Consider the following 21,632-nt stretch of genomic DNA (forward strand, 5'->3'; position numbering starts at 1 on the left):
CTTGTCAGAAACTGCAAAGCAGCCAACTTCTCCCTGCTACTGTGGAACTACTGCTCCCAGCATGCCCTGTCATTCCCCTGCTGTCATCTTCTGTGGAACTACCAACCCCAGCATGTTCTCAGTATGTACTGTGGCACTACTATTCCCAGCATGCTCTATTGGTGCTTGTTGTCATCTTCTGAGGCACTACTACCTACAGCATGCACAGTTAACACCTACTGGGAAACTAGTACCCAGTATGCGCTGTCAGCACATGCTGTCATTTTCTGTGGAACTATTACTCCCAGCATGCCCTGTCAGCATCTGCTGTGGAACTAATAATTCCAGCATGCTCTATCAGTGCTTGCTGTCCTATTCTGTGGCACTATTGGCCGCAACATGCAAGGTTAGCATCTACTGTGGAACTACTAGCCCTAGCATGTCCTGTCAGTACCTGCTGTCATCTACTGTGGCACCATTACTCCATGTATGTCCTGTCAGATTCTACAGTGGAATCACTCCCCTCAGCATGTCCTGTTAGCACCTTTTGAGGAACTACTACCCCCCAGCATGCCCTATAAGCCTTCTGTTGCCACCCTCTGTAGAACTACAACCCCCAGCATTCTCTTTAGTCATCTTCTGTAGAACTACTGCCTCCAGCATGTCCTGTCAGCCCCCTGCTGTCAACTTCTGGAGAACTACTACCCCCCAGCATGTTCTGTCAGCACCTTCTCTGGAACTACTCCCTGCAGCATGCCCTTTCAGTCCCTTCTGTGGAACTACTCACCCAGTATACCCTTTTAGCCCCCTGCTGTCACATTCTGTAGAACTACTACCCCCAGCATGTCCTGTCAGCACACTGCTGTCACCTTCTGTAGAACTACTACCCCCAGCATGTCCTGTCAGCCCACTGCTGTTACCTTCTGAGGAACTACTCCCCCTAGCATGCCCTGTGAGCACACTGCTGTCACCTTCTGTAGAACTACTACCCCCAGCATGTCCTGTCAGCCCGCTGCTGTTATCTTCTGAGAAACTACTCCCCCCTAGCATGCCCTGTGAGCCCCTTGCTGTCACTACTTCCCCCAGCATGTCCTGTCAGCCCCCAGCAGTCACCTTCTGTGGAACTACTACCCCCAGCATGTCCTGTCAGCCCCCAGCTGTCACCTTCTGTGGAACTACTACCCCCAGCATGTCCTGTCAGCCTCCAGCTGTCACCTTCTGTGGAACTACTACCCCCAGCATGTCCTGTCAGCCCCCAGCTGTCACCTTCTGTAGAACTACTCCCCCTAGAATGTCCTGTCAGCCCCCAGCTGTCACCTTCTGTAGAACTACTCCCTCCAGCATGTCCTGTCAGCACACTGCTGTTACCTTCTGAGGAACTACTCCCCCTAGAATGTCCTGTCAGCCCCCTGCTGTCACCTTCTGTAGAACTACTCCCTCCAGCATGTCCTGTCAGCCCCCAGCTGTCACCTTCTGTAGAACTATTCCCCCCAGCATGTCCTGTCAGCCCCCAGCTGTCACCTTCTGCAGAACTACTCCACCCAGCATTTCCTGTCACCTTCTGTGGAACTACTCCCCCCAGCATGTCCTGTCAGCCCCCAGCTGTCACCTTCTGTAGAACTACTACCCCCAGCATGTCCTGTCAGCCCCCAGCTGTCACCTTCTGTAGAACTACTACCCCCAGCATGTCCTGTCACCCTCCAGCTGTCACCTTCTGTGGAACTACTCCCTCCAGCATGTCCTATCACCCTCCAGCTGTCACCTTCTGTGGAACTACTCCCTCCAGCATGTCCTGTCAGCCCCCAGCTGTCACCTTCTGTGGAACTACTCCCCCCAGAATGTCCTGTCAGCCCCCAGCTGTCACCTTCTGCAGAACCACTCCCCCCAGCATGCCCTGTGGGCATCCTGCCCCCTCCCGCTGTGTGCCCTCCTCCCAGCATGCCCCGTCCCTGGCAGTAGCCGTGTATAGGTGTAGAGCAGACGCTGGTGGGCGGGGCGAGGGTAGGAGTGGCGGCAGCAGCAGCAGCACAATGAGCGGTGACAGGAGGCACACAGGGGCGGGGCCGCACATACACTCACACTGAAAACACGGCCAGGTGTATCCGAGCCGCCTTGTGATAAGGAAGTGCCGGCTAGAAACCCGGAGCAACAAGCGGTGGGCGGCCTTGTGCTGGAACGTTCTCCTCAGCCGGGCATGGCAACCCGAAGACGGAGAGCCGAGGAGTGAGGAAGAGGAAAATGTGACAGCGAGGGAAGGGGAGGGGTATAGAGAGCGGAGAAGAGAGAGGAAGGAAGGGGAGGGAAGAGAGCAGCTTGTGGCAGGCTGCTGTCGCTTCCAGTGCAGCACAGGCAAAGACACAGAGGCGTCCTCTTCTCCCGACACCCAGCCTGGCACATCTGGGGACCGAGGGCCACCTGCCTGTCCCCTCCCACCCACAACCGGGCTCCATGCTGGACTGAGCTTCTTCTCTTCCTCACAGCAACAGAAAAGACAGCAAGAGATTTTTTATTTATTTATTTTTTCCCTTCTACTCATCAGTCCTGTCCTTCCTCTCCAGCACAGATCACCTGCAGCAGCAGCAGCAGCAGCAGCAACCTCCCTCCTCCTCCTCCTCCTCCTCCTCCTCCCCCCAGGTGCCAGGACCCTCCTGTGTGTAGGGTGCCCATCAACCACAGAGAAGGGGGAGACCAACACAAGAAGGGAGGAGGAGAGCAAAGGTGGGGGGGTGAGAGGAGAGTGGGATCTGGAGGAGGTGGTGGTGGTGGATCAAGAGGCAGAGAAGGGTGACCATGAGGAGATTTAAAAAGGTGCTGGATGGCCTGACAGCCGTATCCTCCTCTTCATCTTCGTCTTCATCCCAGCCTGGAATCAGGGAGGTGGAAATCCCAGAGACCCTCCAGTCCGAGCACTTCCAGCTCTGCAAGGTGAATTGGGATGAGTACTATTTATTACTAGCATTGTCATCATCTGCAATAAGCCCCCCCCCCCCCCCCCCCAATGTGTATATCTGTAACATCTCTCTGCATGTAACCACACACATACTTGGCACCGATCGGCTAATAAGACCCATGATGTGGCTGTCGAAGAATGCCTGTTCACCTGCGTCCATCCCATCTTGTATAGGAAGACCTGGCAGTGCTGTGTAGGGAGCTAGACATAGGCCACCCCATGAATGTGCAGATTTACCATGGCTGAGGCTTGTTTTATCTGTAAGGCTTACCAGCTTTAAAAAAAAAAAAATGCCACCTATACACTGAATATTTTAGCCCACAGAAGATCAGATCTGTCTAAATTTTGAATGGCTAATGTAATCTATTTTATTGTGTTTCTACACCGATCAGATGTTTAGTAGGAGCGCATGGATTCCACCTTCGTTTTTCCTAGATCCATCCAGGCTTCTGTTTATGTTGCTGTTTTTAGATGGTCTTGTCCTCGTGTGGCTTGAAGGGCATCTGGGAAAGCTCTGCACCATTTTTAATTTTTTTTTTTGGGTTGTGTTTGCCGAGCTCAAGCTCCCCCCACATTGTCAATTCCTCCCCGTTTCTCTCCTCCTCTTGTCAATTTCCCCATTCTGATGGCATTGATGTCCGTCAAGGCTTGCTCCTTTTGATCAGTCTTCTCTTGTGGCAACCTCTTCCCTGCCAAAGGCCTGAACTGGTAACTTGGTTCTACCCCCCCCCCTTCCTATTTCACAATGATGTTTTCCCTGTAATCATTGACGTTAGATTGAGCCGCCATACAGGTTATTGTTGGTCAGCCTCATTTCACTTTTCTTCAAAGAGATGTTGTGTAATTATTTTTATTTGTTGACAAGGATGAAAAACTGAGATGGTCATATGTGTGTGTGTGTGTGTGTGTGTGTGTGTGTGTGTTTATACTCTGGTGCAGAAATGATAAAAAAAAAATATCAGGGTCTCCCAGCTTTTTCATAGGTCTTGGTCCACTGTCAAGAGTTAATTTACATCGTTGTGCAAGTTTGAGTAGTACACCATAACACACGCACACTTGTGGCCTAGTTGTAGCCTGAGCGCTCTTGTTGGATGATGTTGGGTTATTGATTTTTCTGACAGTGCTGAAAATGATTCTATGGTTTAGCATAGTAATCTGATTTATGAATATAATCCATTGCAAATCTTACTGGACTAAGGGCCCATATACACTGTCCGCATATGCAGTTTCCATTGAAATAAATGGAAACGTATTAAAATGGGCATTGTGGCATGCACCAGTGCACACTTGTGTTGACATGCTGTGCCATTGGGGATGCACAATCTGGTGCAGTTCTGCAAAGAAAACAATCAGCTTTCACGTTTGTCAAAACTTAGCGCCCATTCAGACTGGCGCGACACGACTTGCGGGGGCGACCTTGGCGCGACTTGCAGGGACTTCATACAATTGAAGTCAATGCGAGTCGCCTCCAGGTCGCCCCAAAGTAGTACAGGACCCTTTTTCTAAGCCGGAGCGACTTGTGTCGCTCCTATTAGAACGGGTCCTGTACTATTCAATGGCGAGCGACCCACCGCGACTTGTCAGGCGACCAAGTCGCGCTAGTGTGAATGGACCCTTAATTGAACAAGCTGAAATTGGAAGTTGATTGGCTACCATGCACAGCTGCACCAGATCTTGCGCCCTCCGGTTTTAGTACAACCACACCAGAATCGGCTTCTAACTTCAGCTTGTTATATAATACAAAGCGGACCTTTGACCTCCTGAGGCTCCTCCCATCCTCTGCAGGAATAGGGCTTTGCTTTTAGTTGAGAAATATGAATATATATATGTCTGGCCCGCCTCCCCAGGCATATCCCAGAGGAGGGAGGAGGGCCTGCCCACACATTTTGGGAGGCGTGCTGGCTGAATCCAGAACAGCCGGTAGCCGAATGATGGTGGCGCGGTACCGAGTGCTGCCAGAAGAAGAGAGCCTCCTAACTGGACAGCGCTTGGTGGGCAAGTATCAAAAGTTAGCAAAACTTACCACCAGATGGGTAAGGCTTTAAAAAAATAAAATAAAAAAACTCTACTGTAAGTTTTGACAACAAAACCTGGAAGATGACCGGTTTCCTTGCGCTCTCCAGTTTTGTGCAAAAATAAATATTCATTTTTGCAGGATGCATTTACAAGTGTATATGGGCCCCAAAGCATTCTATGGTATAGGTTTCATGATGGGTTTTTGTTTTTTACTAGCTTTTATAAATGACAATCACTTGGGTAGCCAATTCATAATGGATTATACATCCAGAAATGGTCACTATCTATGGAAGCCTTTCTCAACCAGTGCTCCATAGAACGCTAGAATTCCTTCTGAGGGTGCTAGGGTAGTGGTTCTTAACCTGGGTTCGATCGAACCCCAGGGGTTCGGTCAGTCAGTCTCGCGGGTTCGGCGGAGGTCATTTCTGAACTGGTCTCTGAAAGACAACAGCAGAAGTCACACTGATTTGCAGTAAATATTCATTATTATGTTTTTGTGTGAAAATCATGTTTTAATGGTTTTGTTCATTTTGTGCACCTATGTAAAAATCTATACCTAAATATATACCTATGTTTTGAATTTGAAAAAATCATATTTTATTTTTCCAATTAAGAACGGTTCGGTGAATGCGCATATGAAACTGGTGGGGTTCAGTACCTCCAACAAGGTTAAAAACCACTGTGCTAGGGGTTTCTTGAGCTATTGGAATTGCTCTGCCACCAACACAGATGACCAATGCCAAGGGATCATTTTCTACTAACAGTTAATGTAAGGGGTCACTGCTCACGCATATTGGACAACGCCACAATTTTTACTGTCATCTTCTTCGTTTTTTTCTTTTGATTTAAAGATTACTGAAACTAGGGGCTCATGGATATTCCATATTACTGTATTAAACTTCTAAATGCTATAAGTATAATTATTTTAGCAGGGGGTTGAAAATTATTTCAAGAGTTGCTTTGAGCAGGGCTTGACAAATCCCAGGCGCCATGGTGACCAGAAACTGCGTCCTGGCACCTGAGTTTCTGTAAGCCCACTTACCCAATTTCCATTGCCCGACGCCCTGAACGTGCAGTTGTAGGCACCAGGCAGTTGATTCCTCTCTCTTCCCCGGCTGGTCTTCATGGTAGCAGGCAGGTGGTCTGTCTGGGGGGGGAAGGGTGCTCCTCTCCTCAGGCAGCCGCTGTCCCCTCCTTTCTTCAATGCCCAAGCAGGGTCTGAGAATGAAATGCTTCTCTGGGGGAGCTGTGCCAGCTCTTCTGCAGCCCGCGGTGCCCAAGCCGCAAGCTGACATTCCTCCCCCTGGAGCTCACCTACACTGTGCAGGTGGGGTCAGGGTAACTGGGAGCCTGGGGGCCTCCACCTGACGGAGGTAGTGGACTGGCAGTACTACCACGCGGTGGAGGTGTGGATGTAGCTGAGGAGCTGGTATACTCTGCTCTTCTCACACGGGACCACAGACGATGTGCTCCTTCATCGGCCTGGGCTCCCGAATCAAGCGCAACAGAGCAGGACCAAACCCAGGGTGTATACAGGTGGGGGGGGGGGGGCAGGACCAGTGGTATACAGTGGGGGGTGACAACCAGACTCAGGATGTATACAGAAGGGGGGGGCAATGTGTATGTAGAAAGGGGGTGAACCAGACCCAGTGTGTATAAAAAGGGGGGGAGCAGGGTGCATCTATAGGGGGGTACTAGACCTAGGTGTGTATATGGAGGGACAGGGCTCGACAAATCCCAGGTCGCCTTGGCAACCAGAAACTGCATCCTAGCGCCTGTCCACTCACTGCTGGCACCAGGCACGACCAACTCTCATTGGATTTGCACCTCTGGACCCCGGGCAGCTGATCCAGCTTCAACATCTAAAAACAAAAAAGCAACTTCAGCTCTACTACTTACCTGCAGCAGAGCCAATGTTTCTCTTATTCTCTATACACCGGCATCCCCTCTGCCCCCTCCCCCAGCAGACCCTGTGCAGAAAGGCTCCCCCACACCCTCTCCCTCTGCACCAGCCAATCTGTGCGCACCATGGCCAACCCTCCTCCTCCCAGGCACCTGATGCTGGAGGCGAGCAGAGTCCAGCCCACACAGCATGCCACACAACACACACACCAAAAACCCCAGCCCCAACAGCCTCAAGTGTCAAGTCCCACATTCCAAGAGCCCCAAAAGGATACATGTCCCCTGAAACCACCCAGCAGCATGTCTGGCTCCAGTCCCCTTTGTGTGCAAATTCAAGATATGCAATCTCTGTAGTTGAAAATAAAGCTGGCTTCTAACTATTTTAGCTGGCTCCTAGATTCAAAGCAAATTTGTCAAGCCCTGACTTAATAGTTATGGTATAATGGTTAAGAAACCCTGATCTTGGACCATTATTGAATCGCCCCCCCCCCTATTTTATTAGCGCTGTACTTCAGACTTAATTTAGGATCCCTAGAGTTGTCTCTACCAAGTACACCATGCTTTTCTACCATGCTTATTTTCATTATTATTATTTTAAATGGCACCAACCATTTGCACAGCGCTTTACAATGTAAAGGGCAAAAAGGGGGAATTTGCAACTTTAAATGAGATACCTGGTCTTAGCATTACAAGATCACCATCCCTGAATAATAATACATTATAAAGGGAGACCATACAGCAACAATTCAATACAAGAGGATTAGGAGAGCCCTGCTCTGTGAGCTTACAATCTGAAAAGGTGGGGCTGGTGGAAAAAAGGTATTGCCTATGAGGGATGAACTAATGGGAGAGAGAAGTTTTGGTTATTAGCTGAAGGCAGGATAGGCTTCTGTGAAGGGGATTACCTTAAAGTGGCCAGAGTAGGAGATAGTTGACCTGACCAGATTGGGGTGTTGATTTCCAAAGGATGGGAGAGGCTCTGGAGGATGAGCATTGGAGGAGACAAGGTAGCTAGAAAGCAGGGGGTCTTGGGGGGGAGTTTAGAGGATGGTTTGGGGGATATTTTAGCTTGGGGCAAAGTTGTGAATGGCTTTGTATGTTATTTGTGTTTTGATTTTGATTAATTGGGCAGTGGGAAGCCAGTGAAGGGATTGGCAGAGAGGGGTGGTGGACACCGAATGGTTGGGAGGGTGCATGGCTGGCAGCAGCATTCATGATAGACTGAAGATGATAGCCTGCGAAGAGGTAGGCCAATGAGGAGGAAGTTACAATAGTCAAGGCGAGAGGTAAGTGCTTAGTGGTTTTAACAGGTAAAGGGGCATAATTTTGAGATGTTACGGATGTAAAGTCTACAAGATTTGGACAGTGGTTGGATTTAGAGCTGTAAGGACAGCACTTTGTACCCTAGTGCCCTAGGATGAGGGACTGATGGTTGTGTTATTGAGCTTGATGGAGAAATCGGAGCAGGGGGCACGGGCAGGAAGAAATATTATGAGCTCAGTTTTAGAAAGTTTGAGTAAGTGGTGTAACATTCATGCTCATATGTCAGTTAGTAATGCGAACAGAACCTTGGGGGACCCCCCCTTCCCAGAAAGATAAAATGGAGAGGAGACAGTTATAGGCAACGCTGAGGGTGCGATTTATTAAAGCCCCACCCCAGGCAAACTAATTTCATGAGTGTTTGGTACATACAGTACATCTTGCACTGATATGAGCTTCATTCATACTGTAGCAGAAGCAGCCCCCATCCCTGATTGGATGAGATTATGTCACCCACCCTTCTTCTGCTCTTCGTCTATCCAAAGAATGCCTTGTATTAGAGCTCTACGATTTAATCTTTAAAAAAAAATCTTGATTCAAATCCATTTCTTAAGCTGGCATTTCCATGATTCATAAGGTGCAGAGCCATTCTGTGCTCACTCAGCTATTAAACATTAGGAGGCCCCTTATTTTCATCAACATTGCTTTGCACTGGGAGATAACTATAAAGTATCATTTGGTTCTTTTAGATCAAAGGGATGAACTTCGGTCTGTAATTGAGGGCAGTTTAACCCCTGAGGCTCCTTTGACATATTGCTGTTTTCCGGATCATGGCAAATGGCGGGACGCACGCGCGATTCCGTCACTTTCAATGGGACCGCAAACGTGGCGTGATTTTTGCCAGGATTGTCGCTTGACTAAATTACTATAAAATTGCACAAACCGAATCGGGGGTTGCCTGTCGCCCAAAAGAAGTTCTTGTACTATTTTTGGGCTACAGGCGTCTCGCGATTCTGTTTACGCAATTTTACCATGATTCGTCGAGCGACAATCGCAGCAAAATCGTACCTCATTTGGGGTGCCATTGAAAGTGGGCGTCCCACGATTTGCTGCGAGTTCAGAATCGCTGTGATTCTGCCCACGATCCAGGACGCCCACGATCCAGGACACTAGTATGTGAACAGAGCTTTAAAGGCTAAGCCTTTTTCTGACATTTGTTGCTTTACAAGTTAAAATCAGTGTTTTTTGCTAGAAACTTACTTACTTTTTTAGCAGAGACCCTAGAGAATAAAATGGTGCTCATTGCAATATTTTGTCGTACTGTATTTGCGCAGCGGCCTTTTTAAACACCATTTTTTTGGGGAAAAAAATACTTTAATGAATAAAAAATAGTAAAGTTAGCCCAGTTTTTTGTATAATGTGAAAGATGATGTTACGCCGAGAACCGTGATCTTTATTCTAAGCAAAAAAATCGAGATTGTGAAGCTCTACTTTGTATTTATTGGAAAGGCATTCTCTGAATGGTGAAGCTGCTGACTTCTCTGTTCTGTATACAGCATGCAAGTTGCTTGAGAAGCACTCCGAGGAGACTAGCACTGACTGTGGGGTTGATTTACTAAAATTTAGAATGCAAAATCTAATGCTGCTGTTCATGGTAGCCAATCTGCTCCTAACTTCAGCTTGTTCAATCAAAGTGATTGTAAAGTCTTGTTTAAAAAAAAAAAAAAAAAAAAAAAAAAAAGTTATACTTCCCTCCTGCGGTTTTGCATAGGGCAGCCTGAATCCTCCTCAGGCCCCTTGTTTCTGCTCCTGGCTGCAGTTCGGCTCGCCCCCTCTCTCTCCTGATTGGCTAACTGACTTTGACAGCCATGGGAGTTAATGGCGCTGTGACTGTCTCAGCCAATCAGGGAGGAGAGCCCCGGATGGCTGAGGGACTCGTGGACATCACTGGATAGAAATAGGGCACAGGTAAGTATTAGGGGGTGCTGGGAAGGCTGCAGCACACAGAAGGCTTTTTATCTTAATGCAAATGATTAAGATGAAAAAAAACCTTCTGCCTTTATAACCACTTTAAGCTTTGACAATAAATAAATAAAATAAAAGGAAGCTAATTGGTTTCTATGCAGAGCTGTCCCAGATTTTGCGCTCTCGATTTTTAGTAAATCAACCACTGTATGTAGCTTAGGCTACCAAAGTGATTATCTGCATCCCCAGCTGATTTCCAGCTCCAGATGCGAGCTATAAAGAATTGGATGTATCCAAGCTGGGCCAATTAAATAAGAAAAAAAAAAAAAAAATCTTGTTCAGCTAAAATATGAAGTACAGTATTTATTATTCATTATGCCAGGCACTGTGGCAAACTACATGCATGTTTTCGAGTGTCCCTGATCTTGGTGCTGTGAATAGTCATTGCCTTGGGTGAGCTTTGTTACCGGGGTTTTGGGGGATGGTGACACGTTGCTATTGGGGGGCGGTGACCAGGTACAAGACAACCCAACTGACACCCCTTACAGAACGCCCAATGAACACCCAAGTGAAACGTAACAAAACCTGACCATCTTGGAATGTGTTTATTGCTGTGGTTGGAAATTACTTGCAGTGTAGCCAATTAGCAGCCCATTGAGCTGGGCATTTAGAAAGGTAAAGGGCTGGAGATGTCAATGGAAGTTTTAGCTTGCTGCAATTATAGGTTTTGTGAAAGTAAAAGAATCCAAAATAGCTTGAGGAGACTGAAAGGTTGGGAGATTTGCTGTGCCTGTCCCAGGGATCAGCCTGAAATGAGGGAGTCGTTTTTTTAGTTTCCCTATTCGGGAGCTTCTGAAACTCTGCAAAGCTAATAGGGTCATCCTGGGGTAGACCTAAGTATTCTAGTTGGTTTGGCTTATTTTTATAACCACAACTTACAAGAAACGAAACAAATGTTGGTTTGCAGCCACTGAGCCATCATGTGATCTAAAGGCTTGGGAAAGAACAGTAATGAGCGAAGTTCAGCAACTATTTGTCTCTAAGGGCTCCGCTCCATGTGACATTTGGGGCTGACATTATGGTAAGTTTGCAAACAGGAATTTTTTTTTTTCTTGTTGCCCATAGCAACCAGTCACAATCCTTTATTCGATTTTTAAACAAGCACTGCAGAAAGGACAGTTGGCACCAGATTAGTTGCTGTGGACAACATGAAATCTGAGGTTGCCGCGCATCTAACTGTATAATCTCTCTACATAATGAATCTAACAAACAATATGTAATGTGAGGACCTACCTAAACAATCCATTCAGAAATGCCCTTGAATTTTATACTTGTAGGTAGATCCAAGGGAGATTGTGCAATCAGATTGTAGTGTGTGTATGTGTCTTAACCACTTAAGCCCTGGAAGATTTTTTTTTACCCCCTTCCTGACCAGGGGGTATTTTGCGATTCGGCACTGCGTGACTTTTAACGGACAATTGCGCGGTCGTGCGACGCTGTACCCCACAAACAGAGCTTTCTTTTGGTGGTATTTGATCACCTGTGCGAATTTTTTTTTTTTTTTTTATCATGCGCTATAAACAAAAAAGAGCGTCAATTTTGCAAAAATAACAATATTTTTCACATTTTTTTTATATGAAATTCCCCCCCCAAAAAAATGTAAAAATCAAATTTTTTTTAACATTTTAGGCCAATTTTTTTTTTTTTTTTTTTTACCATATGTTTGGTAAAAAAAATTGCAAAAAGCGTATTTTGATTGGTTTGCGCAAAAGTTATTGCGTTTACTAACAAAGGGAAAGATTTTTGTTTTTTTTTTTAACACGTAATGGCGGCGATCTGCAAATTTTTTTTTTTTTTTTTTTTTTTTTGCGGGACTGCGACATTGTGGCGGACAGATTGGACCCTTGACTGACATTTTTGACACTTTTGGGGTTACCAGTGACATTACTACAGTATTCAGTGCTATATATATATATATATATATATATATATATATATGCACTGTTACTGTAAAAATGACACTGGCAGTGAAGGAGTTAACTGTATTGGAGAGGGAGGGGTTAAGTGTGTACTAGGGGCGTGCTTCTAACTGTGATTGGCTGCGTGTGTAAGAACAATGATCAACGGACCTACATAGTAGAACCGTTTGATCATCATTCTTACACAGGGAGAACTGACAGGCGGCTTTGTTTACACTAGCCACCTGCCTTTCTCCCGCTGTCACGGACGATCGCGAGTGCCCGGCGGACATCGGGTCCGCCGGGCACACACGCGCGCGGGGGGGGGGTCCGTGACCGAGCGGGAGCGCGCCTCCGGCGGCGCGCACTCGCTCCTCACACCCTTACAGGCTAGTGACGTATCCCTACGTCGCTCTGCCTGTGAGGGGCTGACTGCCGACGTAAATAGTCGTGCGGCAGTCGGCAAGAGGTTAAGAGGTTAAAGTCTCATTCAGATATGGGTGGTTAGACTGCAATATTCACATGTGGCTAAACACCACTTTTGGATGCAGCAGGACGTTGTGCTATAGCTGCTTACAAACTAGACAGTTGGAAGTGTATGTATGATTGACCAGCGCTATGGATTTTTTGATGTGTACAAAGCCATGCGTCTTATATGATTACCAAAAAGTACAAATGCATAAAGGAGCTGCTGCTATTATGAAAGGTATTGGAACCGCAAACCATAATCAAAAACAGGTAAAATAGCGCTGCTTCCTTAAAACCATATGAACATTACATAACCTATAAATCAATCAAAACATATAAAGTGCCAGTGCAATCCTAGATGCATAAAGTGATGGTGCAATCAAACAGGCAAAAGTCCTTTTTGCCTTCCCAAATAGGATTCAGGTGACACTTCGTGCTTCCCTCCTGAGTCCCTGCTCGCCAGCAATAAGATCAAAATCTGCATGGTAAATGGATGGATCTAGCTCCTTCCCTCTTAAGCAGTCTGCAAGGCTCTCGGCACAAAGATGGTCAGCAATAAGATCAAAATCAGCGTGGTAGATGGATGGCTCTAGCTCCTTCCCTCTTTGGTAGTATACAAGGCAATCAGCAGAAGTATGATGTACATTCCAATAGTGAGAGATGATCATAGCATAATACTGTTTACTTTATTGAACGGATAAAAGCATAATTGCACTACAACGGTGTTGAAATTTCTGAGCATTGAAAGCATGAGAATTGCTGTCACAGCGTTCGTATCGGCTGTCAGTTTGGCATCTTTATCTCTTCCACGCTTGCCGCATTTCGCCCTTCTCACTTGGTGTCTTCAGAAGCTAGGGGCGATCATGACCGGTTCTCGTATATTTTAAACCCCTACTACACCCAGTACCTCCCACTACTCCCTATTAGCTATGTGTAGTGTAACTTCCTGTTGGTGGCACCGGTCTGTCTGAATAAAGGCCTCTAATCCCTGGTTGACACTTGTGCAGTGCGGGACACCACATGTGGTTCGCACAGAAATTGCACCCGTTCCTTTGCAAATCACAAGTCTGTGCAGGGCTACTGGTGTCATTCATTTTGCATGGCTCAAATTGCACCAAAATGGTGCAGGATCCTCTTTGTTGCATCTGAATCCAATTTTAAAAGCTCCTGAGAAGCCCAAACCAACTGTATACTATATATATATATATATATATATATATATATATATATATATATATATATATATATATATATATATATATATATAATTTGGTTTGGGCTGCTCATTCACAAGAATTACATGCAAAATAATGGTACCGCTTTCAGCACCTAAAATCCAAAAGAATCATACCGCCAGGGAGGTTAATAGGGGAAAAAAACCTCCCTTATTTCATGCAATCCGATTCTGGCACTCGCACTGTTTTGCAAACTGTATCAGGGTGTCATTAATTTAACATTGACACCTGCAGCAGATCGCATGAACAGAGTGATTTCAATGCAGTGCAGAAAACGCACAGAATTCGCTGCATTTCCTTCATCGCATCAGTGTGAACCAAGGCTTAAAGCATGGCTTCTCTGGGCCACATTGTGTAGAGAAATTTTCTCGGGCCGCATATAAAATATAAACTATAGTTAAGGTATATAAGTAATAAAATGCCTCTGCGCCCTTTCCACGCCGCCACGCCCCCCGCACTAATTTAACACAACTAGAGGATGATCAAATTAAATGGAATCCGTATACAGAGGTTTACTTCTTCAGAGCGATAACAAAGGAACACTCTAACTACCATGACCACTTCAGTGATTTAAAGTGGTCATGGTGGTAGGAGTCAAACACTGCACACGCTCCCCCCCCCCCCCCCCTCTGAGGCAGCCTCTGCCTACCGTTAGTTGGCAGCTGCTGTGGCCGTGCCCCCAACCTGACTTCCTTCCTCCCCAGCAAAAAAAAAATTGTCGGGGCAGTGGGCCGCATTGCCTGTGGTTCTGGGCCGCATGCGGCCCTCGGGCCGCAGGTTGGACATGCCTGGCTTAAAGCTTAACTCTGGAATGATGATTGGGGGGGGGGGGGGATGGTGGTGGTGGTTAAGTACTTGAAGTGAAGTTTGTAACTCATCTAACAAGTGTTGGGGGGGATGGTATCACATTTTTGTGGAATTATAAGGGCCTTCTTTATTTAATGCGAAGAATAAAGCCTACCAATGTGTAATCCGGTCAGGATGTTAGAGTAGGAAGTGCTAAAATACTGGCAATGCAAGTGAGTCAATACAAGGTGAATTGTACAAAGCACAGTAATCAATATCCGTCAATCTGAAACTCTTAGCTGATCTGACGGAATTAGGCTGAAATCGAAGTGTCGGGTCTGGATTACTAAATTTTTGCATTGCTTTGTTAAATAAAGCACACACTAGGTTTACAGACCATCAAGGCGTTCTCTACTTTGTTCTCCATATTTATTTTTGAGGCACTATCATTTTACCACCAATCGCAAACAGGCCAATGTAGGTTGTTTGTGTTTCGAAAGTTTATTACAGCAATAAAGTTTCTGTATGGGAAGTTCTGCTTGGTATATTTGCTTTTATATAGAGGAAGGGTAGTGGTTCTAAAACCAAAGGGGTTTTTATCCTAATGAAAAACCTTCCACTCGCACATTTTTTGCAGGTAAAAGTGCATTTATTTTTTCTAAGGAGCCTGCAGAGCATTGCCCCTGGGATCAGCAGATTGCGGTGCAATGGCTTGCTCCTGCACACTCATGATGGCTGTCTGCCTACGCCTCTGATAATGGCAGGCAGGTAACCTGAGGAAGATCAATGGAACGACAAGGATGCTCGCCAGCACCCTTGCAGTTCATTGAGAACTTCAAGCCGTCAGCCGCAGTGAGAAGAGATCTGCATGGTGTTACAGGGAAGTGGGGTGAGGGGGTACAGATGGTGGAACATGTTACACCCTAAAAAAAGGAGTGGAACATGTAATCTGTTTCAAATGTGAACTTATCATTTAAACATGTCTGTCCTTTATGCTTTGTTCTCATTGGAGGCAGGTTTGAAATCGTGCAAATTCAGCTGAACTCGCACAATTTTAAACCCGTGTTTCATTGCGAGTTTGGGGGCGATTTGAAAGACATTTATGCAGAGATGTCTTTAGAAATCGCCCCCTAAGTCGCCAAAAGTAGTGCATTAACTACTTTTGGGAATCGGCAATAGGCTCAGATTTGTGAGATTGCCTGATGTGAACAGGGGCTAAAGAAAATGGTTATTTACTGCATTTTCCTCTACAATAAAAATTAGAATCTGAAGCATAAGGCCAGAAAGGGAAAAGTCTCCTTTTTTATGTATTCAAAAGGAAGGAAAGAGGGGGTTTTCTCAGCTAAGGAGAAGGGGAGAGATTGGCGCAATCAGATTGTCAGAACCGCATGCAGTAATCTATGCATAGAGCAGATATGGCAAGGTTGGCTTCAATAAAACAAAGTCCAGTATAGTTTGCTATGCACTTTGATGGCCGCCTCCAGTGAAGGGTTAAGTTACCCTGTATAGATCTAAGACAAGAAAAGAGAAGACCGGGCGCCGACCTAAGTGTAGCAATGCAGAATTTAATAACAATTTAAAAGAGTACTACTCACAAGAGTATGGTAAAAAAACGGGCATCTCAACAAAGTGGTGGGTTTGGGCAGAGTTCATCCAGGGGGTCCTTCCGTGATCCTGGCGGAGCTGGTGCTGTGGAGGATGAGCTGCAATCTCCTGGCAGGGGACGCGCTGATCGCTCGGTGGTGGTTTAGCAGCGTGGGTCCGCAGGTAGGTGGGCCGTGATGTCACTTCCTGGAGACACTGTGCAATCGAACGGCGACGTGTTGTGGAGCACGCGCTCCTTCTTCAGGCCGTGCAGGGGCCATTTTGGATATGGGCTTATATGCCAGTGGTTCGGGGAGCTGAATTACGGTGGCTCAGCAGGGACAATACAAAATGATAAACACACAGCAAAGCGCCACAGAGATGTGTGGGAGGCAGAGAACAGTATGAGACTCTCATACTATCCAAAATGGCCCCTGCACGGCCTGAAGGAGCGCATACTCCGCAACGCGTCGCCGTTCGATTGCACAGTGTCTCCAGGAAGTGACATCACGGCCCTCCTACCTGCGGACCCCGAGCGATCAGCGCGTCCCCTGCCAGGAGATTGCAGCTCATCCTCCACAGCACCAGCTCTGCCAGGATCACGGAAGGACCCCCTGGATGAACTCTGCCCAAACCCACCACTTTGTTGAGATGCCTGTTTTTTTACCATACTCTTGTGAGTAGTACTCTTTTAAATTGTTGTTAAATTCTGCATTGCTACACTTAGATCGGCGCCGGGTCTTCTCTTTTCTTGTTTTCTCAGCTAAGCACACACCCACCTACCTGCATGTTTGAGCTAAGGCCAGATGGATTCCAGGAATTAAATGCTACATGAATTATCTGCCCTTACTCAAGATGGCTGTAGCCAGAAATGCTGGAGGGTGTTTTTCAAAGGTGACTTCTCAGTAAAATAAAGCATTGAGACATGGATAGATGGAGGAGTTTGCTTTTGAGTTTAAAAAAATAAAAATAAAATAGTTAGCGTTTTTAGTTTGTGGCACTCCAATGCAGTGTGGTTCCACTTAAAGTTCATATAAAAAAAAAAAAAAAAAGTTGGGCTTCATGGAGCTCAGTCTCACACATGGAATGTTGTTAACAAAACAGTTGACTAGTGTAGCTAAACTGTGATGCTTGGCTGATTTTTACTAAGACAGGCATGAAGTGTTGTCCTAAATATGCTTGGGGGGGACCTACTCGTACTTATAATGGCAATGTAACTTTACACCACTACTTGCATTTTACACACCATTCCTCAAATGCCGACTGCTGTTCTCTGCTTAACGCTGCAACAAAATCTGATTGGAGCAGAGGCTGATCACCTGATTTTGACAGGCCATGTTACTGGACACTTCTCCCTGCAATTTTTTTCTTTAATTAATTTTTTTTTTTTTTACAGAAGGACTTTTGTTTTAGTGTGGTTTTTTTCTTTTGGCCTTATGACCAGCTGTGAAGCAACGACAGCAGATTTAAGAGGATCGTTTGTGGAAATTGCAGAGAATTGCAAGACTCCGCTGCCCACCCAATACAGGCCAATTTTCTGTAAGCGTCAGACAGATGGACTGTACAAGGGAGGTTTATATGTGACATGTTGCCTCTAAAATAAACTCTTGGACCTACCTTCATGTGGTAATGGTCACAAATGTGTGCAAGGAGGGGGACACATTATAAAAGATAGATTTTCTTACTCTTTCATGAAATGGGAACCTACAATTTTCTCTGAAGGAACTTGAAACTGACTTAAGTAATTGGTATTCCACATTTTTTACTCTTTTTTTTTTTTTTTATCTTTTTATTTCAACAGAATATTTTCAATAAAACGAACGAAAATGGCGAGGACAAAAAAATATAAGACTAACCTAATCCGTTGCATGACCTTTTAGAGGCAGAAATTGCAAGCAAGCATTTTTACTTTTTCACCTGACAAGTAGTTTGGCCTATTCTTTTGGAAAATGAACCAAACGCCACCACTAATGGGGATTTTCCACTGCATGGAACCGAACGGTTCGGCTCGCTTTTGTGCTTTTCCACTGCTGGTACCACATGGTATGGCGTAGGAACGGTTCGGTACGGTACGGCGGCGCTTTTCCACTGCATGGAACCGAACGGTACGGCTCTCAAAAACAGTACCACCTCGATTGTGGTTCCAAGAGGTACCATATCCCACAATCCTTTGCATGCAGTCACTACTGGCCACTGATTGGTCAGAGAATCCCACCCACCCCGTTGTTATCCCACCCACTTAACTTTAGTACTACTTTAGTGGAAAAGCAAACTGTACCGTACCGAACCGTTCCAACACCATACCATGCGGTACCAGCAGTGGAAAAGCAAACTGGGCCGAGTAGAGCCGAGCCGGTACTTGCAGTGGAAAAGTGCCTTAAGATTCAGATCAGGGCTCATAGAAGACCACTTCAGAACAGTCCAAAGTTTTTTGTTCTTCACCATTTTTGGGTGCTTTTATGGCACTTTTCCACTGCAAGTACCGGCTTGGCTCTACTCGGCCCTGCTTGGCCCTGTTTGGTTTTCCACTGCATGGTACCACATGGTACGGTGTTGGAACGGTTCGGTACGGTATGGTTTGCTTTTCCACTAAAGTAGTACTAAAGTAAGTGGGTGGGATAACGATTCTCTGACCAATCAGTGGCTAGTAGTGACTGCATGCAAAGGATTGTGGGATATGGTACCGGTATGGTACCTCTTGGAACCACAATCGAGGTGGTACTGTTTTAGAGAGCCGTACCGTTGGGTTCCATGTAGTGGAAAAGCGCCACCGTACCGAACCATTCCTACACCATACCATGTGGTACCAGCAGTGGAAAAGCACAAAAGCGAGCCGAACCGTTCGGTTCCATGCAGTGGAAAATCCCCATTAGTGGTGGTGTTTGGTTCATTTTCCTGTTGGAGGGCGCATGCCCTATGACTGACACTGCTTTCTGACACTGGGTAGCATGTCTTGCTCCATAATTCCTTGATGGTCTTGATATTTCATTGTGCCCTGCACAGATTGGGCACCATGTGGCAGATACATCATGCCAAAGCAGCCCCAAAAACAAAACTGAAGCCTCTTCCATGTTTCATTGAAGGTACAGTGTTTTCCTTGAAAGATGTATTTTTTATTTTCCTGCCGGTGAACATAGAGCTCTCATGAGCTGCCAAAAAAGCTCAAGTTTTGTCTCCTCTGTCCAGAGGACATGCCCTCAGAAGCATTATGACTTGGCAGTATGCATTTGAGCAAATCCATTTTGGCTTTATTTGTAGTAGTCTTCTTGGATGTTTTTCCATTTTAGCCGGTCTTAAAAATCACTGCATGATTTGAATGGCCATTTACGTTCCTTGACCTTGGAGTTCAGCTTGTATCATATTTTTTTTTTTTTTTAATTTTCCCCAATCGTCTTCCAGGACAGCCCATGAGAGAAGCACCTCTTTCAACAGGAACAGGAAACGCCTCACCAATACTCTTTAAAAGGCAGTCCCTCTGCTGAACCTGTCAGTTTTTTGGTTTCCTGCGGACAGGGGCGATGCATCCCCTGGAACCTGAGTGAGGAAGGCCTTTGTTCTCTGGCTTTCTTTTTGTTCCACCCACACCCCACACCTTTACCTACCTGGCTCAACTGGGAGCAGCTAGTAGGATATTCTGCAAGGTGACCCTCCAAGACCCCCCCCCCCCTCGGACAGGAAAGTAATAGCTTGGTTCCCTTTCTCCTTCTGTGCCTGGTAATGGCAATGACTGGAAGTGGCATACCCCCTTGACAGGAAACTGCACAGGCAGCATGGGTTCCCCGCCAGGTGTCTGGATGCGTGATCTGTCTGCACTATAGGACATTTTTTGCCGGGGGCTCGCGCAGTAGCTACATTGGGATTGTCGCTCATCTGTGTGACCGGATGCACGGGCAGTAATCCTGGTAGGAGAAAAGTCCTTTCCAGGTGCTGGAGGCTCTGGTTCCATGCCTTTTTTGGTGTAGTGGAAGGACTAACTGGTGCCTTTTTTTAAATAGCATTTCCTTCAAGCACGGGCTGTCAGGAAGCTTCAGGTGGAGCTAATGCTGCATCTTGGATTCAATGCAGATTATAGCTCAGGCGGATACAGGCCCCCCCCCCCCCCCCCCGGCACTAGCAGGACACGGGTAAGATGGAGGTTGCTGTACCTACCTACTTTTACTTGTTTTAATCTAGCCTGTCATTTTGTCATTTTTGTCTCCTCTGGGCCCCTTGACTTAGGGGTTAATGTGACAGGGTGTTGGGCTCTCCCTATTTACCAGGGAAGATAATGAACCTGACTACTGCCAAGATCTCCTACTCCTGTGCTTTGGAGGATCCTCAGACTGTGGATCAGGTTGGGGATTTACTTGCACCACTACTCCATCTCAGCTGGATTCCTGCAAGTCCAGCAAAAGGTCATCTTCCTCTACTTTAAGGGGAGAGGATGATGATTCTTTCTGTGAGTATAGTTCCTAAATTCCCTGGCAGTAATGTAACACAGTAGATTCAATCTTCAGGTGTTATTGCATTAATTGGCTCTAATTAGTAAACGGTGTGTATAACTTCTCCTGTAGAAATTCACTTAAAGATCAAACACACAAGCAGTGCTCAGGTAATATATGACCCCCAAGGGGATATATAGAAGTGAGTTCAGTTTTATCAGCCCAATCTAAGGGGTAAGATGGCCAATCACCACGACGTGTAGCAGAAAACTCCTATATGCCTCCACCGCACCACGTGACCCCACCTTTGGCAATGCTCACTCACTAGAGAGATCATATACTGTGCCTTTAAATATCCTCCAATGCTTCATTAAAGATGCCCCAAACACATAAGCCGATCCACCGGGTGCCTTCTAAGTATACAGCAGTTCCTCCACAACCGAGTCCACAAGGATGTATTAACACCACACACTCCAGTTTGTCAAAACTCAGGTGGTATATGGAACAAGCATATGCAGGGAAAAAAGGGGTCTCATAGGGTAATAGTTCAAACAACCTTTATTGAAATACAAAAATAATAATATAATCAGCGCAAACCATATACGTGGGTAATTGAATGAAAGACCCCGCTGACGAAATCATCTGACGTAACGCGTACGGGGGGAGGAGCCTACTCGTAGTACGTCGGACCTTGGGAGGTTCTGTTACCAAGTATTATCTGCTGTTTTGAAGCTCGCACTGCTCAAGTGCTGGGAAAACGTAAATGTATTTCTGCCTTTTAATGTAAATAAAGCGACTATAACAGAGAGCACTAGATTCCCTCTCCTCTTTATTTCCTGCGGAGTTCCTGTCGCACTCGGAGGGTCAGCTGAAGCGGAAGGAGAGGATTTAACAGGCTGTTGGTCAATATATCTGTTTGCGTGTATGACTCCTTGGAATCTATCCCTAAGGTGAGCTACGAATCTTGCACTAGTCACCGGGAGCACCTGAGTGAAGTGTGGAGCACTTTTGCACCTTAGTATTGATCACAGATGAAGATAGTGTGTTTTGGATTTGATCATTCTGGCTTATTCATCTATTATTCTGACTGAGTGTTGGGACTTTATTT

General features: G+C 46.1%; 1 protein-coding gene across 3 annotated transcripts in view; it reads left to right on the plus strand.

The window, feature by feature from the left end:
* The first annotated feature begins 2,043 nt into the window (after positions 1-2,043).
* STXBP5 (syntaxin binding protein 5) overlaps positions 2,044-21,632 on the plus strand; it is a 925,152-nt gene continuing 905,563 nt past the window's right edge. For all 3 annotated transcript variants that reach the window (XM_082250146.1, XM_082250147.1, XM_082250148.1), the window contains exon 1: positions 2,044-2,904. In XM_082250146.1, the coding sequence (XP_082106272.1) occupies positions 2,770-2,904 (135 nt within the window). In that variant the 5' untranslated portion in view covers positions 2,044-2,769. The remainder of the gene's footprint in view (positions 2,905-21,632) is intronic.

This window comes from Pelophylax lessonae (genome assembly GCF_965119305.1).
Source record: "Pelophylax lessonae genome assembly, chromosome: 3".
Taxonomy (NCBI): domain Eukaryota; kingdom Metazoa; phylum Chordata; class Amphibia; order Anura; family Ranidae; genus Pelophylax; species Pelophylax lessonae.